Source organism: Chenopodium album, chromosome 21 (assembly GCF_948465745.1).
Source record: "Chenopodium album chromosome 21, dcCheAlbu1.1, whole genome shotgun sequence".
Taxonomy (NCBI): Eukaryota; Viridiplantae; Streptophyta; class Magnoliopsida; order Caryophyllales; family Amaranthaceae; genus Chenopodium; species Chenopodium album.
Window position 1 is genome coordinate 6563624 of NC_137854.1, and position 21417 is coordinate 6585040.

The window sequence follows — 21417 nt, forward strand, 5'->3', positions numbered from 1 at the left end:
AAAATTAGCACAAATTAAGGACAAAACTTTAATAATAATAATAAAAAAAATACATAACCCCAAAATTACATAATCTTTAGTTGAATCCTACTTATAATCTACAAAGAGTGTAGGTTTAATAGTAGTAATATTTTAATTAGGTACGTAAACAAAAGTTAATTCTAAGCCCAAGTAGGAAAATGGCGCAATTATCGCCGACTGTTGGTATGAGTTTAGTGTCATTCTTTTGACCTTCTCTCTCTCTACTTGCAAGTCAAACTTGTACTATATATATTCTACCTTAACTTTGAACTCATTACACAAACTACTCTAATTCTCTCTCTTTCTCTCTTAGCTTCTTAGAGATTATTATTGCACTAGATAGTTGTACTTTGTTGCACAAGAAGAAAGGAGAGAGTAACATGGCAACATCAATTAAGCTCTTCTCTGTTGTTCTTTTCGTCCTCCTTGTTTGTCAACACGGTAAGTTTTCGTCTTTCTGTTTATTGTTTCGATTTGATATATATTTGAATGCTTAGCAAAAATTTCTACAATGGGTGTCTTTTGTGTCATCAAAAGACACCCATTGTAGTATAGAACAACCACAAGTCCACAACCTCATTATTCGTCCTTGGCTTGTGGACTTGTGGTTGTTCTGTTACAAATTGTGGGAGAACTTGATTATTAAGTTGGTTTTTCATGTTAGGCCAAGTTTTGTCGGCTCTATTTTATAAAATATAGATTGTTGAATAATTTAGAGAATGGTAGACTATATTCATGTTGTTTAATTAAATTAACTTAGGTTAAGGTGTTGTTAATTTATAAAACAAGATTTAGAAGCAAAAGTACCTCAATATTGAGGAAAATTATTTTGCTCCAAGTGACGTGGTGCAGTTAGTTTCTTTGTGATGTTTGGCATGAATATATTGCTTAGTGATGTCACTTATATAACAAAACAAAACTACAAATTGACGGTTAACGTCAGTTTTGTTGTATTGTTTGGCCTTGGGCCTTGGTTATTGCTTCATATATATATGTTTAATTAACATATGATGATCGGAACATCAAGAAAAAATCAGTATAGCATTATTTTCTTGAAACCTTTTGCAAACCCAATTATCATCATCATAAATTATCAAAGTTTGGTTTACATTAGATCACAAACATACTACACACTGTTGTGATTGTCTTCGTTGTATCTCCTAGTAAATTTCGTGATACCCGGTGTGTATATAAGGGTCGAAATATTACTTTGGGAAACTGATGTTGTTCAGGCCTCGAAGTGTTAATTTGTCCAATTTCGTGTCATTTTTGTGACCCGGTAAATCAATTTCCCCAACATAGAATCACGAGTTATGTTTTCTCGTCATTAATTAACTAAATTTGTCATTTAATTTTGCAGGTTACAGTTACAAATGTGGTTTAAAGAACATAAAAGTGACAACAAAAAGAACAGGAACAACAATAGAAGGTCAGCCACAATATGCAGTAACCGTAACCAACAACTGTCCATGTGCTCAATCTCGAGTATACTTGAGATGCCTTGGTTTCAGCACTGTGCAGCCTATTAATCCCGGTGTTTTTAAGGTGAAGGGTGACAGTTGCCTGATCAATAACGGCCGGCCGATTGCTCGAGGCAAATCAGTCAGTTTCAAGTACTCATTCTTACAACCAACTGATTTGGTCCCTCAGAGATCTGAAATCACCTGCTGATTTATCCATGTTTTTTACTTTGAAAAAACAGAATTGATCTTTTTAAAATTCTGTTTAGTTTTTCTTTTGTTATAGTGTTATATGACTGGAATGCAGCATAGGAGATGTTGAAAGTTGCATCCCCTGCATTCAAAAGAATAGATTTTATGAGAAATATATATTTTGTTTGTCACATTTTTAATGTTTCATCCTCTGATTACACATGAGAGTTTGTTTTGTATATGTATCAAACATGCTGCGAAACTCAGGGGACTGTTTAAATGGTTCATTACCTATGCCACTTAGACACGAAATTGTGTTGTGCTATTGCGTAAAGGGACACATACCTACACAAGTTACAATTTTTTAACATGGGCATGTTGCTTTCTAATTGGACTAGTGCAAGGACACAACATTTATGAAACATTCCGACGTTTTTAAATGTTTTCTACGTTACAAATTCAATGTATCTATACATATTTTAACATGCTCGCAACGTTTCTTGTCTCAATTAAGGCCATTTCAGCGTTATTCCAGAGTTTCAAAGAATGCTCCTCTTCCTTGCTTTTAGCATTTTATCCTTCATTAATGCATGATTCAAGATATATAATTGAGGTATCTATCTTAACCTTATCAGTTACTTCGTATTACATATCGTTACTAAATATGTTTGCTAATTGATAACTTCTATCGTTGTTAGCAGTACTAGTACAACTACATGTAGCTTCAAGCTTATAATGGCAGGGATATAACAAATCAATGTATTATCTTTTTTTGGTCAATGAAAACTTGTACACCCCCTAAAAGATAAAATTACTATGGGGCAAACTTAAAGGGACGGACTAAAATAAAAATGAGACAAACAATAAAGAATGGAGAAAATATATGATACAAATTCCAAGTTAAGTCGTTTTAACCAATTACTCAGTTACTCCCATCTTACATGCTAAGACACCTTTCTCCAACAAACCACACTACCATACTACCTAACATCAAAACTTTGTGTTAGTGTTACCTAAAAAACAGAGGGAATACCTAGTATAGCTTGGTAGTTAAATTTTGAATTATAGTTTTCCATCATAGGTTTCCCTCCAATATCAAATGCAACCTCCGGTGAGAGAAGCAGCGAGCCAAATAAGCAGAGCTTTGATCTCAGCTTCAACCAACTCGAAACCGACCGGGTCATGGACTCGATCACTCGAACAAACCCTCTACCAACTCGGTTGCCGTGACTCGCTCAACCCATCACTCGTCGCCCGGGTCATCGACCCTCATCTTCTCCGCCACCCATCTCTTTCTCTGGGTTTCTTCAACTGGGCAGCTCAACAACCCAATTTCTCTCACTCCTCCATTTCTTATCACTCAATTCTCAAATCCCTTTCTATTTCCCGCCAATTTAATTCATTGGAGAAGGTTCTTAAAGAAGCGAAATCGAAAAACTTTGCTGTTGATCCTTCTTTTTATCGTCCTGTTATTGCTTCCCTTGTTAAATCGAAGAAATCCCATGAAGGGTTCTTGATCTTGAAAGATGTTGAGTCGTCGATTTTTGATATTGGAGCTGAGACTTGTAATTCTCTGCTTGCTGGGTTGGTTTCCGAAGGGCGGGTTGATTGTGCACGCAAGGTGTTCGATGAAATGCTTGTGAGAGGTGTGAGTTTTAACACTCTTGGAATTGGGTTGTTTATGTGGAGGTTTTGTCGGGACTATCAAATGGATATAATTTTAGGTGTGTTGGATAGAGTTAGAAGTGGTGTTTCGAGGTTTGATGGGTCGATAGTTGCTCTTTTGATCTTACACGGGCTTTGCGAGGTAGGTCGGGTATCTGAGGCTTATAATGCATTAGAGGAGTTGAGGAATAGAGATTGTAAGCCTGATTTTATGGCTTATAGGATTGTTGCGGAGGCTTTTCGGTCTAAGGGGCCGGGGTGTATCTTCGAGGTACAAGCGATTTTGAAGAAGAAAAGGAAGTTAGGAGTGGCTCCAAGGGCTACTGACTATAGAGAATTTATATTTACCTTGCTTTCAGAAAATTTTATTTATGAAGCTAAAGTGCTGGGGTTAGTGATTTTGGAAGGCAATTTTCCTATTGAAGATGATGCATTAAATTCTTTGATTGGATCGGTATCATTGGTTGATCCATGTTCAGCTATGTTGTTCTTCAAGTTCATGGTCGAAAGAGAAAGAATGCCGGATCTTATTACCTTGAGCAATTTGAGTAGAAACTTGTACAAATATGGTAAAAGTGATGATATGTTGGGTGTTTTTAATGTTTTGTCTTCCAAAGACTATTTCACAAACTTGGAGAGCTACTATGTTATGGTTTCGTCTATGTGCGAGGCTGGAAAAGTTAGAGAAGCTTATGGTGTTCTTCAAGAGATGAGGAGGAAGGGTCTATACCCTGACATCTCATTTTATAATGTTCTTATGGAAGCGTTATGTAGGGAGGATCTTATTCGTCCTGCAAAGAAGCTTTGGGACGAAATGTTTGCTTATGGGGTTGATGGAAACTTGAAGACTTACAACATACTCATTAAAAAGTTTGCAGAAATAGGTCAGATTGATGAAGCACAGGTACTCTTCGATAACATGCTAAAGAAAGGTGTAATGCCTGATGCTTCCATATACACATTTCTGCTTGAATGCCTTTGTCAAGACTCGAAATTTGAGGCTGCGATTCAGATTTTCTACAAGGTTGCTGATCAGGATATAACAATAGCACAAGCTATTGTAAATCCACTTGTTCTGTCCCTTTGTAAAGGAGGTAATGCTTCTTACGTAGTGCTTATTCTTAGCAAACTGGTGATAGGTGTTTCCTCTTTCATTTTGATGATCGAGATCCTCCAATATGACACTAATTCAACATTGTCTTTGATGATACAGGTTGTTTGCTGTATGCTTCGAAATTCTTGTGCAGTAATTGTCACCTGAGACATAAAGAGTCCCATGTTATTTTGTTGAAATATCTTGCAGAAGCTCAGCAATTTGACACTGCTATCAACCACCTGAAACAGGTTATGGCTGCTTCACCTTCTCTGCTGCAAGAAATATCAACTGAAATTTTGGCGCTTCTTGCTTGTTCTTCCAATCCAGAGCCAATTCTGCAGCTGATCCAAGAAATGCAACATAATGAATTCGTTCCCACGAATGATGATTGGAGAGCCTTCTCTCGGAAATTGCTAACATCTGTTTCAGGTTTAAGGCAACCATTATAGCCTCCAAGCAGGGATTCAGATCCGGATATGCAAACGATGATAAGATTAAATTGGATCTCTGGTGCTTCACCTGTGGGATTCTGAACTGAATATTGCATAGTTGATTGCCCTCCTGATACACCATATCTAGCAAATACACAACGAAGATTGCAACTAGCGAGCTTTGGGTGTCAGCCACTTCTTTTCTGACAGGGTCTGCAGTAGTTTACAACTAGCTGTGTGGGTTCTGTTCAAGCACTTGAAGTTGATTTTAGGGTAGAACTTGGGCATTGCATAGCTCAGCAAGTGAATCTGAAGACTATGCTCCAGATGTTCTTGAGGTCGTGGATATAGCTAAATTGAATAAACATGAGATAAATTATCCGAGCTTGAGGGATGGAGGCAATGGTGGCTAATCCGCCAATGGTATAGTTGCGTACTTGAACTTAAATAGGAACTGAGTGAGGACTGCGCCTTGAGCAGCTTGCAGTACCCTATGTAAATCACTGCATCTTTTATCTTCTACACCACTACTCTTCATATTTATAGGTATGAAATTACCCTATGTAAAGACAATTGATAAGTTAAATTAAGGTGGAAGTTTGTAATTATCAAATATATTACTTTATTTTAAAATATGTTAAGAACGCAATCCAAACATGGTTAATCTTATCGGAGTTGTTAGTTCACTTGACTAGAAGGAGAATATCAAAACGTTTCATTTTTTTGTTGACACCAAAAAACCTACACGGCTACACTACTCAACCTTAGGGCAAACTTCAACTCCATAGATGTATATGACAACCTTTCTCTAACCATTCGTATCATCATTTTGCAAAAGGTTTAATAAGTACTCCATCCAAATTTATTTTGATTAACAAAAATACTTCATACATTACACAATAGCCATAAATAGAAAATTACTACTCGTATAAAAAAAAAAAAAAATCTGTTATTTTAGTGTCTCTCTCCTCACCCACCTCCATTTCAATTGTAGTAGCAACTCCAAATCAAATCAATTGAATTGAATGGTGTAACTTTCACTCCAAGACATTAATCAATCATTTCTGCATTTTCAATCTCTTCTCTTTAATTCATATTCTTTGTCTATAATCTTGATCGCCTGCAAAAAAACCTAAATTTCCAGAAGATCAAACTAATGGACAATAAAAATGTCGTCGTTTGCGATAATGGCACTGGGGTAACTTCCTTTAATCTTCAATTTGTTATTCTCTTTGATTATTTTTGCAATACGAATTTTAAAATTGTAATAGTTAGATCAATCTTGTTAATAATCATTGTCAAACCTTGCATTTTTTTTTCCCCCCAATTGTTGTGAAAACCCTTGATTGTTTAATTTGTTTGATGATTAATTTAGGGTTTACAGTTTTCAAGGTCTGTCTTAATCTTAGCTACATTGAGTTTTAATTTCTTAGGAGTTGTCCAATTGTGCACAATTTCAATTTTTATGGTGAAAGAAGTTTACTTTTTAATAATTCCATCATCAATGGTATAATCCAGCTTCAGCCATAAAATGTGCATACTAGTTAAACATTGTATATATGAGAATTGTTGCTAGATTACGTTCCGTTTGATGAGTAATGGAGGAAGTATTATTGAAACGAGGCAAATGGGGAGAGCTAGGAAGTATTATTGAAACATAATCCCTAAATTTAGCAATTATGCAATATAGATATCATTTGTTGAATTAAAATACTCGATTTTCTTGATTGTTGGTACTCGTATTTTCTTTTTGATAGGAGGTACCCTTGTTTAAGTTATATTGATTGTTTTTATATCAGAAGAGTTGAAGAGTTGACAAGTATTCCTTTTATCCTTCTCTTGTAGTATGTTAAGTGTGGATTTGCCGGAGAGAATTTTCCGACTTCGGTTTTCCCTTGTGTGGTGGGAAAGCCTATGCTACGGTATGACGAATCATTGATGGAGCAAGAATTGAAGGTGGGAATTTTTAAACCTAGGCAAGTGAATTCTTCTTTCTTTACATGTGAAGGCGGCTGTTTCCGTTGGCTCCTCATCTTAGGAGCCTTATGCAGAACATCTGTTTCATTATGTCTTGTAGTTAGCTTGTAGGTTGTTCGCTACTTATGAGGATTTCTGAGAAGGTTTATGGGTTCATTATGCAGGACATTGTTGTTGGAGAGGCTTGTGCAGAGTTGCGAAACCAATTAGATATTACTTATCCTGTCAACAATGGTATTATTCAGAACTGGGATGACATGTGTCATGTATGGGATTATGCATTTTTCAATGAATTGAAGGTAGAATTTGTTGCTCTCTTTTAAAAGTTGCTTGTAATACAAATATTAACTCTAATTTTTTATGCTTTCTCTCTGTTGTGTTGCAATCTTTGGCAGGTAGATCCTACAGAATGTAAAATTTTGTTGACAGATCCACCGCTGAATCCATCAAAAAATCGTGAGCAAATGGTACTCTTTTTTGTTTTTCCTGATCCAGTCAACATTTTGTAGGAAATTTTTAATCAACCAGCATTCTAATTTTCTCATTATACTTGCACAATTTGTAATTGTTAAACGAGGACAGTTGATGATTTGATCACAATGTAGGTTGAGACAATGTTTGAGAGATACAATTTTTCTGGTGTCTTTATCCAAATCCAAGCTGTCCTAACCCTTTATGCTCAAGGTGCCGTAAGTCTGTAGCTCTGCATTTTTACTTCATATCTGCAAAAAGCTGCAAATACTTGAATACCTTTAAATCCATAGAACTGTATCAGTACTCCTATCAAACAATGTAAACATATCCACTTGCTTACGGTATCAGCCCTTAAATTTTGCAGGCTTGCTCACGGGGCTAGTCATTGATTCTGGGGATGGTGTCACTCATGTGGTAAATTCTCAAAACATAGAATTTTTCTTTTTGATTATTGAGTGAGGTCATTTGCTTTGGTTTTCCTCCCTCATCAGGTGAATAGACAGTTGAAAAAGAAGTAAATTTTGTCTTTGTGGACTGCATGAACTTTTGTTGCAGTTTTTCTGGATTAGGTCTTGCATATTATTCAAATCATCATTGCAGCACATTCAGTGCTTTGTATGCATTTTGCATGAAGTCTCTATTGCCAATGCATAACTTTGGCAATATCTTTAGTTATCTATAAGTAAAAATTATATATTGAGATGAGTCCAATAGAATCCCACTTGACTTTTTTTTTTTTTTTTTTTTTTTTTTTTTTTTTTTTTTTTTTTTTTTTAAATGTGTATAAATTACCAAAGATGGTCAAAGGTGGTTATGTGATTAATGTCAAAACTCAAAAGTAAACTATTTATAATGAAGAATTTTTAATAGTTGAAGGAACAAGATCTTATGTTTTTTCATCAATAAACTCTGTTTGCTATATGTCATCATAGATCACCTGTTTTAGGTTAATTAGACGCGTGTTCTATCTTTTATTTGTTGCATGTTTTTATTATCTTATCCTGAAGCAATATGTGATTGAAGCTAGTATATTGTTGTTGAAAAAAGAACTTAAATTGCAACACAGGATTTTGTTCCCGTGTGGATCTATAGTAATTAAAGGTCCACATGAACTTCTTTTCCAGGTTCCTGTTGTTGATGGTTACTCGTTCCCACATTTGACAAAGCGAATGAATGTGGCAGGCAGGCATATAACATCTTACCTTGTGGATTTGCTCACACGAAGAGGGTGAGAATCAGTAATTTGCTATTATATGGTACTATCTACGCTGGTTTCTCTCTCAATCTTGTTGGGGAATTGCTGCTCAGTTTGGTTGACTCTTGATTCTTTTTTTCTAAAGGTATGCCATGAACAGGGCAGCTGATTTTGAAACTGTCAGACAAATCAAAGAAAAGCTGTGCTATGTAAGGTCAGGATACATACGTTGGAAGAAACTTCCTGCAGTATTTCCATCTCCATCTATGACTAGTTTTCTATAGTGCAGTTATGATTACAAACGAGAGTATCAGTTGGGACTTGAGACCACCATTCTGATGAAGAAGTACACGGTAAGTTGATGTGTTTGGCAGCTTTCCACACACGCTTGTGCATAATTTAGAGTACTCATAAGGGTTTCTTCTACCAGCTGCCTGATGGAAGGGTTATTAAAGTGGGAACAGAGCGTTTCCAGGCTCCTGAAGCACTATTCACTCCAGTAAGCACAGTTCAGCTTAAATTTGTTATTTGTATTCAATTATAATTTTGTCCAAAATGAATGATGGTAAATAATCCACTTTAGCTATGGGCACCTTGCTGTCAATCACTTTTTTTTTGTTTCATTTGCTCTTTTCTCTAGGATCTGAAACTTATATTATGCCAAGTGTTTTCTGACTGATTAACTGTTGTTACTAATATGTGGTAAGCTGGTAACCAAACATGTTGTAGACCTTATAGTCTATAGGCACTTATGTTATGGATGATTATTATTGAAAGCCAAAGCGAAAGATGTAGAGTATCGTTTTTCATGCATTTTCGCTCAATTATACAACATTTTACTTGCACAGGAACTTATAGATGTTGAAGGTGATGGATTGGCTGATATGGTATTCCGCTGCATTCAGGAGATGGATATTGATAACCGCATGATGGTAAATTCTATGATAATTGTTGACTGTTGTTTACACTTGGTTGCTCAAGCTACACGATCCCTTGTTATGCGCACTTAACTACTTTTCTTATTAAATATTAATATATTATCCGCCTCTTCAATATTTCAATGCAGTATTGCTTTTCCCTCTATAATGTCATACAATATTATCAGTAATGTTGGAACTTGGAACTCTAGTGCAATGATTAACAAGTCCTTAATGTGTAACCCTAAGGACATGTGACTAATGTGAGTGTATATGTAAAAGTTGTTTCTTGTAAGATTATTATAATTATAGATAAGGTGTGCGAGTTAATTTCTGCGTGTTGCAGAGATGTGAATTTTGAAATGGATGTTTGGGAACACCTTGAGTAATAAATATAGGAACGTAGATAATTGAAGGGAAATTGGAGTTGTAAATATTGAGGATAAGACAAGGGAGAAGTAGTTACGTTGCTAGGAAGATTGGGATAATGAATACTTCAAACGAAGTCAAAGATGATTATAGAGGAAGTTAAGAATAGCGCGGGGGTTTGGAGGAACATACAGCACCGGAAAGTAGCAAATGAAGATTTTTTTTTTGTGGATGACCACAAGAGATAAATTCTTGGTTTATGCAACCAACCAATTTGGGTATAAGGCTTTGGTTTTGTTTGTTTAGTTGTGCAAGTCAACTTTTTGTGTTGCAATGTCCCCAAAATATCCCATGGTTCTTTTTTGATTGAAAATCCTGGTATACGACTATGATATTTTTAGAAAAGCATATCTGGGATGGAGCAAAAACAATTTACTTGCAATGATCTTCAATTACTTAATGAGCAAAAACATTTTGTTTAAAGGGTCAAGGTATTTGTTTTTGCTGCTATTAAGATGCTTTTAGGTCGCATAAAGTTGTTGGATTTGGTTAATTTCAAAGTTCTAACTTCTATGATGGTGTATAGAATCCTAAATATATATATATGAATGGGTATAGAGTCTATAGACAAATAGCTTTCCACTGTTATTTTGGTGTGTGATGGGGTGGGGAAGGGGTGTAATTAATAGAGATATAAGACTTTGGTGTTGTTTGGTTGCACACAAAAAATGGGGGAATTGAAAATTCATGTGAATTTTGAACATAGGGGCTTGTTTGGTAGACCATAAAAAGTAAAAATGTGGGAAGTGCAAATTAATAGGAATATTCAATCCCTCAAAACATGGGAATTAAATTTGATGTGGGATTTTAATTTCCTTGAAATACAATTGCTAATTAAACAATTTATGGACTGAAGGAGGCCATCAGTGGTCCTGACATATACCAGAAGAGCAAGAGCAGCTGCCACCTTTTCCCTTGGGAGGGACATATAAGTGAGAGAGAGATCTAAAGACACTACCTTGGTTTTGAAGATCCACCGTTCCTTCTTTTTTATTATTTGTTGCCGTGCATGAACAAGCGGTTTTTCACTGTCCATTACAGACTTCAAAGAGGTATCATCCATATTCAAAAGGAGGGCTTAGGACAAAGAAAACTATGCTATCATGCTAATGTAATGCTGTCTCTACAAAATCAATAAATGTCAAGCTCAAAACCTAATACTTTACTCCAGCTATACAATGGCCTCGAAAAGGGAACTTGAAACCTTGGCGTTGGAAAGCTCTACACCACTATTTTCAATTATTCGCTGGTTTCTTTCTTATCTAATGCACCACCAAATTGCCAATGATGCTTTCTTCGATTTTGCAAGCCAACCTTTCTCTACCCTTCTTCTCCAAGCTATGAGAACATCTTTTGCAGAATGAAGCTCCACCCAGATCATCCCAAATATGGCTAATGAATATTGCCAAAGGAAAAAAAACAAAAAAATGGATAGAAGAGTTGAAGAATCATGTACCAAAAAAATAAAATAATTAAAACCCCCAGGATTGAAGGGCCACTGAATCTAATACCAGAATTGATTGCTTATGTAGTTATATGTTCTTTTTTCTCAAATGCAACTCTGGTGTAATTGAGACTATAACCTGTAGCCTGTAGAATGTATTTTGATTTTGGCATTGTTTACAGTGTATTTTCTTTTGTCCCCTTGGTTTTGCTAATCATGAGTTTCAAACTGAAAGTAGTAGATACAAAGCAAAGGAATGCATATTGTTGATAGATCAGGATCTCATTTTGTGACAGTCTATGTTACTCGGACTCTTCGTTTTACCTCAAGTACCCGTGTCGGACCCTCGACACTCGGACATGGGTATGACACTCGGACACTTCATTTTAGTTCAAAATCATAAAAATATTCCACAAAGTAGCCGAGTCGGACACTTGGACACATACCGGTGTCGGACATGGGTACCCGAGTCCGAGTAACATAGGTGACAGTGGATAAATCATACATTTTCTTCAGATATTAATTGCATGTCTTTTAGTACTAGGGTTAAATTCATTGAGTCCACCACTGATATATATACATTCTTCTTTGCAGCTTTATCAACATATTGTTCTAAGTGGGGGGAGTACCATGTATCCTGGACTGCCAAGTCGGTAATGATTGGAAACCTTTGTCTCATGACCATAAATTATTTATAGCTGAACTCTTATTTTTGAGATGCTTGCCTTATTTATACCTAGTTAGAATTCAAGACCTGTACAACTATAAATTTTTTACAGGTCCCTTTTTTGTGCATGCTCCTGTTTCTCTGGGAATGTTACTTTGTTTTGGAAGGACTCATACAGTGATATAGTTATACTCGAAAGAGATAATACTTATTTAAAGGGGAGGGAAATATAACAAATTTTTATGGCAACATTTAAAATGAGATCCCAATTTGTAGAATAGCACAGTAGAGCAATCATATAAAATAAAATAGTAAAAGCTATACCATCTCTCAGTAAAAGTCACCCTATGTTCCTCTGAAAGGTATGTATAGCATAAAGTTTACTAATGTAAGTCACCCCATATCCGTTAAAAAGTTGATCTCTCTTTTGCATTACACTTGCTTTACCTTAGTTGTATTGGGGGAAGAAAAAGATGTTACGCTAAGATATTGAACATGGACTTATAAATGTATATTTTTTTTTGTTAAGGGTTTGTTGTAAATTAAGGAAACTAAACTATATTTGCTTTATGTTAACTCCTGATTTTTACTGTTCCATTGTTACTTTGTTCACTACCAACATTGTTTATATTTATTCAGAAATATTTACATACAATAAAAAGAATGGTCCTTATTTAACGGTGTGCTAGTATAATAGAAATATAGTATAATAGCATAATAGAAATAAAGAAATTTGATTGGGTAATATGGATCTATTAACCAAAGAAGACTGTAAAATGGGATTACAAAAGTAGTTAGATGGACAATATATATATGTTACTTGTGATTTAGGAGTTGCTATCTATGGAGGATCAGTGATTAATGCCTTTTGAATTCTATTATCTGCTATATAGTCATCATATAACTGTTTTCTAATCCTGTAATCTGAAACTTGCCTAGGGACCTAGGCATATGCCTTTTTTTATGCCTTGATCCCTAGCTCTTTGTTGCCTCTGTGTGCTATATGCCTTATAAAACATTACTACCTTTTACTCTGAAAATGCTGGATGGGACTTTTTTTATTGGGTCTTGATCCCTTCTTTTTCTAAATGGATTTAAATTAATGTGTGTTGTAAATGAATTGCAGGCTGGAGAGGGAAATTTTGGACCGATACCTTGATGTTGTTCTTAAAGGAAACAGAGATGGATTGAAGGTAAGCTTTGAGCTACTATTGACTGCATAGCTAAATATCATTATTTAGTGGCTCAATTTGAAACATCATATATGTTCATTGTCTTGCTGAGGAAGCTTCAAATAGACTTCATCCATAGGAAACTTTATAATGGTTTCCTAAAAGCTTCTCATAATAAAATGTTTCATCCTTTTTGTTAAGTAGCTAAGTATAAGGGATCTTTGTCAAATACATAATTAAAGCTGGGCATAGGCCGGACCATGTAGGCCCATGTGCCTCGTGCTACTGCTCAAGCTGGTTATGACTAGAATGGGCCAAGAAAAAGTCGTGCCATGCCAGGCTCATGTCGATCATTTACATAATGGAACCCTTGCTCGGCTTGACCTATGTATCTTGTATTATTGTGGTTGGCCGTGACATGCTAGTGGGCCCCAATAGTAATACTTATTATTTTGGTAAATTGGTAAAAAAAAAAAAAAATAAGCAGGCCAATATGCGGGCCGGGCCATCATACTGATGCTAAGCCAGTGCCAAAATTTTGAAAATGATGTCCATGCATGAGTGCATGACCCATGGCCCACTGGCATGCCTATTGTACAGTGCCGGGCTTGTGGAAAGCTCGTTCAGTTAGCTATTACTTTGGACTGTGGAAAGTAACACTTAACAGTTGTGTGTAGAACAGCTTAGACCTGGCTATAGAACTGGAATTTCATCTGCTTCGTTGGACATGAGGGTCAGACATTCAGAACTGACTAATTTATTGTAGTTATGTCTATTTGACATGATTGAGGTGATTCAAAGTCAGTGGCAGATACTGTGGAAGTGGCAGAATGCTGTGCTTCCACTATCATGAGGAGTGAGAATTGGAGTGGTTGGTCTCTGCTAGAAGTGCAACTTCCATTTTAAATCCTGCAGTAGAACTAATGCAAGTCATTTCTTCTTTAAAATTGACAATTCCGTTGATCTCAATTTTTTTGACCTAATTTAAGCATTCATAAACAAGATATGGGGGTTTAAGTTTTGGAAAGAAGCAAAACCAAGATTCTGTTGGTAGTTTGGGCGGAGAGGAATGCCTGCATCTTTTAACACGTGTGGATGGTGTATATTCCCTTTGGGAAGGCAAAGGGTGGTAACATTTGTAGCAATTTGCTCTTGTGCTTCAGGTGGTAACATTCTGTAATCTTATTTTGTTTTTAGACTGGTCATGGGCTTTTTCTGTATGAATACATTTGTGTTCTTTAAACATATTTTCTTTGGCTGTTAAGGTATCTCTGTTTAGTGTTTTGCTTGAACTGCTTGCCCCTGGACTCCTATCTGCTTCTACTTGGGGCTTCCCATGGTATGAAACTATGAATATGATTCTTAATTAATCCTATTTTTCACATCTTGTTTATTGCGATCTGTAGAAGCTGAGATTAAGGATAGAGGACCCACCAAGAAGAAAGCATATGGTTTACCTTGGAGGTGCAGTTCTGGCAGGGATAATGAAGGTACTTCTTCCATGCTCTGCTTTCCCTTCATTTCTGTGCCTAATTTCGTTGTTTTTAGCACCAGATTGCAACTCCAACAATGTGTACAATATTAGTCACCTTTCTTAAAGTATGTTCAGGTTGCTTACTTAGCAAGAATAAACAATATGTTCATTATAGGGAAATTGTTTCCATGGGGGTGTTAAATTTTATGAATATGCTTCAATTAGTAATTAGTAACTTGTAATGCGTTCTATTGGACTGTAAAATCCTGGGCAAATTCTCAGTTGTGCACAAACAAAACTAGGGCAAAGCACTCTTCAAAAGTTAGAGCTTCTAATTACTTATTGTGTAAGAATATCCAAGGGAGAGCATGAGCCTGTTTTGTAACATGAAATTTGTGTGTCTACAAGTGATAACATGAGCCTGTTTTGTCTTTGTAAATTTGTATACATCTGTACACAAAGCTGACCATGTGATGCTGAAAAAAAAAAGGCCTGTAACCTGACATTTATTTTAAGCTTTTCTTCTATATGGTGGGTGGATAAAATTAATTAACTGAGTATAGAAAAGAGATAAAGGGGGTAAAAATGAATGAAGTTTTTTAAGAAGTTTTTTTGCTGAGTTCGCAAGAGAATGTGAGACAATTTCTCTTAATTTTAACTGGATACAAGCTATTTTGTTGTCAGGCAAGGTTAATCAAGAAGGTAAAACAAATGCTATTTGTTGTTCTAAATATTGTATACGGTACAAAATTTGTGTTTCTCCTAGATATTCCCTTGTTTGATGCCCGCATCAGTACGGAATCCATTTGCCTTCCATTGGGGTGATGATCATATGTGTTTATTTCAGAGTGAAATATAGGATTGGATGAGGATTGGAGTAAAATCCTTGTTGGCATCGCCATGAAATAAATGAGGAATTTTAACATAAGGGTGCCCCACAGATTTTTTCCTAGCATGGCTACTTAATGTCTGAAATTGGTATTTATGGTGATGATAGTACATATGGGGTTTGCTGCTGATGATTCATTTCTCGGAGATTGCATTGACCCATCGCGTACTATACAATCTATAATCATATGAAATACTAGTAGTTTAACAAGTACTCCGTAGTTTTAGCTGTTGATCTGGACTCTACTAGTTCTTTTAATGTCTATATCATACGAAGTAATTATCATGTGGGTAGATTAAAAAAATTTCTTGTTTCTTTTTAGTTCTGGATTTTTTGTCAACCCTGTAGAAGGGCTATTGGATAAGAGGCAGCCTAACTGATGATTATCATCATAAAATCCCTATATGAAATGGAGTACTGCGAATTGCTAGGATAGTAAGAGAGGATGTGTTGAGGTCAAACGTGTGGTGTAATTATACTCCGTTTTTATAGACTAGTATTCATCCAATAAGAGACATGTTCTTGTGTTCTGTGGTATTTATGAAATTTGTCAATTCATGCAGGATGCGCCAGAGTTTTGGATCAGCAGGCAAGATTATCTGGAGGAAGGAGTTGGCTGTCTGAGTAAATGTGGCCAAGCATGATTGATTTGTTTGCTTCCTCGGCTTGAACAGAAGCAGGTTTTCCTCCTCTGTTTACGTCCTCAACTCAAACAGAAACGGGTTCAGCTAATCAAGTGGAACGGAAAGGTTGGAACGGGTTCAGCATATTAGTGATGAAACATTCAATTATGATCTTATTTGAAAAATTACTGTTGTAGATTTTGGTATGGGAGGTGTGGGTGGGATTTTTAGTGACCATGCTCAATAGTGACTAAACAGTTCATTTTCTAATAACTCAAGCAAACTTTTCACTTTTGTATTGACTTGTACAACAGTTTCTAGGTTTGTACACGATTGTCCTCATTCTCCCATACCTGATTATACTCTAGACCCAAACCTCAACGAGGTTTTTTTTTTTTTTTTTTTTTTTTTGTTTTTTTTTGTATTGATTTTTTTTTTTTTTTTTTTTTTTTTTTTTGTATTGATTATACCATCTTAATATCCAATGCAACGTACAAATTCTATTAATGGAAAATTTGACAAAAGAATGATGAACATGAGGGGTTTCTACTATCCCCCAGCCACCAACACGGTCCGTACGCAACATGTCTAATTTTCGCTAAATAATCAATGTACATTAATTCTTAATTAGACATTTATGAATCCTATTGTTATTATAACCTACTTCGTACCAGTATTAATCAACTGTATTAAGGATAGATTAGTACGTTCTATGAAAGCTCAGTGGACAATTGAGTAAAGGAAGCAAAAAAGATTTGTGCTTTAGGTTGAATTAAAAGGCAGTGGCCGAGACATTATTTTAGAGATGTATGACGAAATAATATATCAATCACATAACTTTTTATAGTTATATCCCTTTGATCTGTGTATAGTCCACACCATTGTTGATAAGTACTACATTGGCTTCATAAATGTTCACATTTACTCCGTATGATTTTAGCACGATTTTTAAACCCCATTTTTATTGGTATTTATGATTTATACGTAAAGAAATATTCAAATATACAATTATATGAGGTCTTGTTATATCATCTGAATATGACTTTTTCATTATGTTAATAAATATACAATTAGATAAATTTTCAAGGCTTACATTGGCAATGGTTAAAAAAAAAAAGGTAAGGTAATTGTCTAATTGATAATAATGATTAAAGTTGTGTATTGACATGTGTGTCAGTTAAAGTGATACACTTATTTAAATACTCCGTACAATTAGAGTAACAATTTAAATTCGTTGTGTATTTCATCCCAGAATATCTTTTGTCTCCAAAATTTCACTCAAAAGTACCTTAAAAAAAGAGTTGTTTCATGTAACTTGATGATGTGAAGATGCAATAGCGTTTATGGTTTAGGAAATGTTGTTGATCTACCACTTAGCTACCACGCTGCTGAATGCTTTATGTTTTTGGCATCTTTTGTACGAGTAATCTTGATAACAACGTCCCAACAATTATTTGGTGATTTTATAGTGTTAAATATTTATCATCTCAATTAATTTCCAATCATTTGCTGTATACCTAAACTAACATAATATGTAGACTACTTTTGGTAAGTCCAACATTTAATTACAATTTGTCATGTGCTTGCATCATACCCAAACTAATTGCAGCAACTACGGGTCCGTTTGGCATCGTTGTGGTTTTCTGTTTTTTGGTTTTTTGTTTTTTAAAAGTATATTACATATGTTACATAATGGATCAAAAAATATTTAGACTTATTAAAATCATGATAATTTTGAAAACTGACAACAAAAAAGTGGAAACACCTTTTTCTTGTTTCCTGTTTTTGGTTTTTAGTTTTCAAAAAAACAGGAAACTGAAAACCAAAAATGATGCCAAACAAGCCCTACCTTCTTTGTTTTATCTTTAAGATTATTTAATTAATTACATTTAGTATGATAGATAAAAACTCAAAAGAATGTTAGGGAGTATTTATGTAATTTTATTATTGGATTCTGGTCATCTCTAGTTCTCAACACAACAGTTTAGAGATCATAAAAGGAGTTTACAATAATATTATCACTTGCAACTTGCAAGTTATACGTAAGAAAAAATATAATCATGTGGGTTATATTAAATTTGTCCTAGCGTGAATTTTAAGGGCCTGTTCTTATTTACTGAATTGAGCAGAACTAAATTAAATATTTTATGAGAGGAGGAAATTAGGAACTGAACTGAACTTAAGCTAAAGAGAATAGGCCCTAAAATAATATCAATATTTCTATAATTTTATAAATACATTACAGAGTATTATTATTGATATTAAAAGTTGAATATTTACATTGACAAACGTGAAACTAGTTTTAGTTGTTTCTTTCAATGTTTCATCCTCATTTTATAATAGTTAGGGAGCAAACCCTATGCAGGAAGCATTCCGGCCCCTGACCCCAAGTTTGGATAGTCGGAATCATAAATAACACGTAAATAGTCTCTCGGTCTATTGGTTGATGCAGCTTGAAACAGCGATGCACAAGAAGCGCGGGATGGAGAGCTGCAGTAGTAGCATGGACGGCAGAGACTAGATGATCGATCAACGTATGTACAGGAGTAAAGGGCACAAAAAGAGTGTTTGGGCAACGACATCCTTCTACAAGCAGAATGCTACGCGATCCTCTTTGGACTGCGAGCCATGCATTGCTACAGTCTGCAATAATGTTCGTTATCATCAAATTAAATCAGACTGCTATCAATTATAACCCCCCTATTTAAAGCTACATTTTATTATTGTGCTTCTACTCCGTATTTAAGTAAGCTGAGAAACACCCCATGCATATTGCCCATCTCATGCCAACTAACTATTGCAAGTTTGCAACCACAGGAACTTTGTAGCTTTGTTTTGACTATCTAAATAAAATTATACGAGTACTATCTTTTCATATAACAGTTTGACTTTTACGCTATTTGTATATTAACTTTGAAATGATCTTTTACTTTGTATAAAACATGTGGTATTACCGTATTATGTTTATGTAACATGTTGTTTTAGATTAGTCACGATATTTGTTTTCAAAATATCAACTTTATATACTTTTTAATAATACACAATCACAAATATTAATGATTAAAGTTATCTTTTGATATATATACTGATCAAACTGTTATATTTATAAAATAAAAATTAAACAAAGATTGTACGGAGTAACTAAAGAAGTTAAGTATTCTCTCTGAACATTTTGTTATTCGTATTTTGATTTTTTTTTTTTTTTTTTTCCTTCCTGACTCCAAAAAAAAAAATCAAGATGAGAAGGACAAAAGGTTAGTATTTTGCAACTAACTAACCAAAATTTGGCATCTAGAATGTACATAGAATCAGCAATCACATCAATACGTCACCCATTGTTTAGAATTAACCACTTACGTTTAGATATAGACTTCATTAACTCAAGGAAGAAAATTAATCCATAATTAATTTTGCTTGGAAGGTGAAGTTTTCCCGAGTTTTTTCTAAGATAGTACAACATGTTTAAACCTCTGAATATTATATTCCTCGTATTTAAGGATCAGTCTATTTTTTCCCTAAATAAAAAAATGTTGTGTGATACCATACGTTCATACATGTACATTGTTTTTAAATTCACGCATTCAGCTTTAAAAATCACATTTTAGAGATGTCAATGCAAATACGAGTAACAATCTTATGAGAATGATTTTAGACACCGTTCTTACACTACTTTTTTCATCCCTAAACAATTACTTCGTATATCTTCCTATTTTTAAAATCTTTAATATTGTTTTACATACACGTATCATTTAAATAACATAATTCTCGTAGTTCTAATAATAACATGGTTTTGCTCTCTCTCAACTTTGGTATACGTCCTATATATTATTCTACCCCGCATATACAAGGCATGATAATCTACCTTCTAAACAAGGTCACAAACCCACTCGGTCTTTAAAGACAAAGGGTACTACTACCTCCGTTACAGGTTATGTGCAACGATTTGATATAAAGCAGAGAGGGAAAATGTCTAATCGTTGCACATAACCTGTAACGGAGGTAGTAAATTATAAAGTTATATACTCCATACCATCAAGATTAAAATGTTATGCAACATTTATTTTAAATATGATATAAGGAAAAAAAATTCACTGTTTAACTTCCTGAAATTGTTCCAAACCACCATATAGAAGAGTTAAAGTTGTACCACCAATTTTATCCAAATTCAGACGTTTTAATTATTTGTATACCTTCAAAAGTAGGACCATAATTCTTATTCAACTTTCCATAAATCATCAATAAAAATGGCGAGAATATAGGACACATCTCCCAAAGTAGGGGTGAGCAAAAATTCAGAGTACCCTGATGTGGAACCGGAACCTGTTCGGAACCGTAGGTTCCAAATCCGGAACCTGTTCAACAGGTTCCGGTTCCGGTTCCGGGTAATTAAATTAGGAACCTGTTGCAACAGGTTCCGGTTCCGGGTAATAAAATTTTGGACCTAGAACCTGTAGGGTACCCTGTTAGTACATGTTCCCTATAGGATACATGAAACCGAAACCTATATGGTATTGAATATTCTAGACAAGTAGTGTTGGTTTGTTATATTTGAAGCAGTTTACTAAAGTTGTAAGCTTTTATTGTGAACATCCATTTTTAAAAATATAGAATTGTCACAATTATCAAGTAACTATTAAGCTTACTTTGAAAAACAAGGTACCCTGTTTAGGAACTGGAACCTGCAGGTTCCGGTTCCGGTTCCCAATTCTTAAGAACCTGTTGCAACAGGTTCCGGTTCCGGTTCCTATTTTTAAGAACCTGTTGCAACAGGTTCCGGTTCCGGGTACTGATATTTTTACAGGGTACCCTGCTACGCTCACCCCTATCCCAAAGCATTGCATCTACGGCAAAGTGACATGCACTTAAGTAGAAGAAAGGAAAGAGTTGATGTATCTATAGATGCTTCTTATCTTGCGTTACCTCGGCTTTTTTATAGCAGTAAATCAGCCAACATTAACAAACTTACACATCAAGCATTGATCTATGTACTGTAGGACTGTAGGTAGATGAGATGACTGATTTATTAGAGGCAACGAGAGGTACTAATTCAGTAGGGTCGTTCTCCTTAGAGGAAAAGAAAAAAAGAAATCAAACATCGGACCTTGGAGCCAAAGGAATCACTTCAAATTTTTAGAGGACACAAGAACTCTATTAGTATTATGACATGCATGGAAGTAAAGTAAATTGGCAGCATTTTTCCGACAAGTCGAAAATTAATCACATACAAATATACAATGTAACTTTAATAGTTCCATCTAAAACCAATTTGTGATAGCTAAATTTGTGCGTTG

At 34.9% G+C, this 21417-nt stretch overlaps 3 protein-coding genes across 4 annotated transcripts; all 3 read left to right on the forward strand.

Moving 5' to 3' along the window:
* The first annotated feature begins 312 nt into the window (after positions 1-312).
* LOC145603010 (protein TAPETUM DETERMINANT 1-like) lies at positions 313-1864 on the forward strand. The gene is made up of 2 exons (XM_081659143.1): positions 313-462; positions 1382-1864. The coding sequence occupies exons 1-2, from the start codon at positions 402-404 to the stop codon at positions 1690-1692; spliced, it is 372 nt and encodes a 123-aa protein (XP_081515269.1). The 5' UTR covers positions 313-401; the 3' UTR covers positions 1693-1864.
* An 864-nt stretch (positions 1865-2728) lies between these two features.
* Positions 2729-5382, forward strand: LOC145601019 (pentatricopeptide repeat-containing protein At5g14080-like). Its single transcript, XM_081656922.1, has 2 exons — positions 2729-4432; positions 4552-5382. Exons 1-2 carry the CDS (start codon positions 2773-2775, stop codon positions 4881-4883), a joined length of 1992 nt encoding a protein of 663 aa, XP_081513048.1. The 5' UTR covers positions 2729-2772; the 3' UTR covers positions 4884-5382.
* Positions 5383-5740: 358 nt separating this feature from the next.
* Positions 5741-16380, forward strand: LOC145601018 (actin-related protein 2). 2 transcript variants are annotated; one of them, XM_081656921.1, is made up of 15 exons: positions 5741-6063; positions 6711-6821; positions 7007-7141; positions 7238-7309; positions 7448-7526; positions 7681-7730; positions 8441-8544; positions 8657-8720; positions 8796-8864; positions 8942-9010; positions 9360-9443; positions 11896-11954; positions 13095-13161; positions 14547-14630; positions 16067-16380. In XM_081656921.1, the coding sequence occupies exons 1-15, from the start codon at positions 6022-6024 to the stop codon at positions 16145-16147; spliced, it is 1170 nt and encodes a 389-aa protein (XP_081513047.1). In that variant the 5' UTR covers positions 5741-6021; the 3' UTR covers positions 16148-16380. The 2 variants fall into 2 exon arrangements, with proteins under 2 accessions (XP_081513047.1, XP_081513046.1); XM_081656920.1 differs by having other exon boundaries at positions 5744-6063; positions 8657-8725; positions 8801-8864; positions 16067-16368.
* Positions 16381-21417: the final 5037 nt, after the last annotated feature.

What these genes read in the sequence shown, in the direction of transcription:
- LOC145601019 (XM_081656922.1), top strand. Translation starts at nt 2,773, where the DNA reads ATGCAACCTCCGGTGAGAGAAGCAGCGAGCCAAATAAGCAGAGCTTTG. An exon ending in TCTGTCCCTTTGTAAAGGAG is followed by an intron (nt 4,433 to 4,551) that starts GTAATGCTTCTT and finishes TTGATGATACAG; the next exon opens with GTTGTTTGCTGTATGCTTCG.
- LOC145603010 (XM_081659143.1), top strand. Translation starts at nt 402, where the DNA reads ATGGCAACATCAATTAAGCTCTTCTCTGTTGTTCTTTTCGTCCTCCTT. An exon ending in CCTCCTTGTTTGTCAACACG is followed by an intron (nt 463 to 1,381) that starts GTAAGTTTTCGT and finishes TTAATTTTGCAG; the next exon opens with GTTACAGTTACAAATGTGGT.
- LOC145601018 (XM_081656921.1), top strand. Translation starts at nt 6,022, where the DNA reads ATGGACAATAAAAATGTCGTCGTTTGCGATAATGGCACTGGG. An exon ending in CCTAACCCTTTATGCTCAAG is followed by an intron (nt 7,527 to 7,680) that starts GTGCCGTAAGTC and finishes TAAATTTTGCAG; the next exon opens with GCTTGCTCACGGGGCTAGTC. An exon ending in TTCTGATGAAGAAGTACACG is followed by an intron (nt 8,865 to 8,941) that starts GTAAGTTGATGT and finishes TTCTTCTACCAG; the next exon opens with CTGCCTGATGGAAGGGTTAT.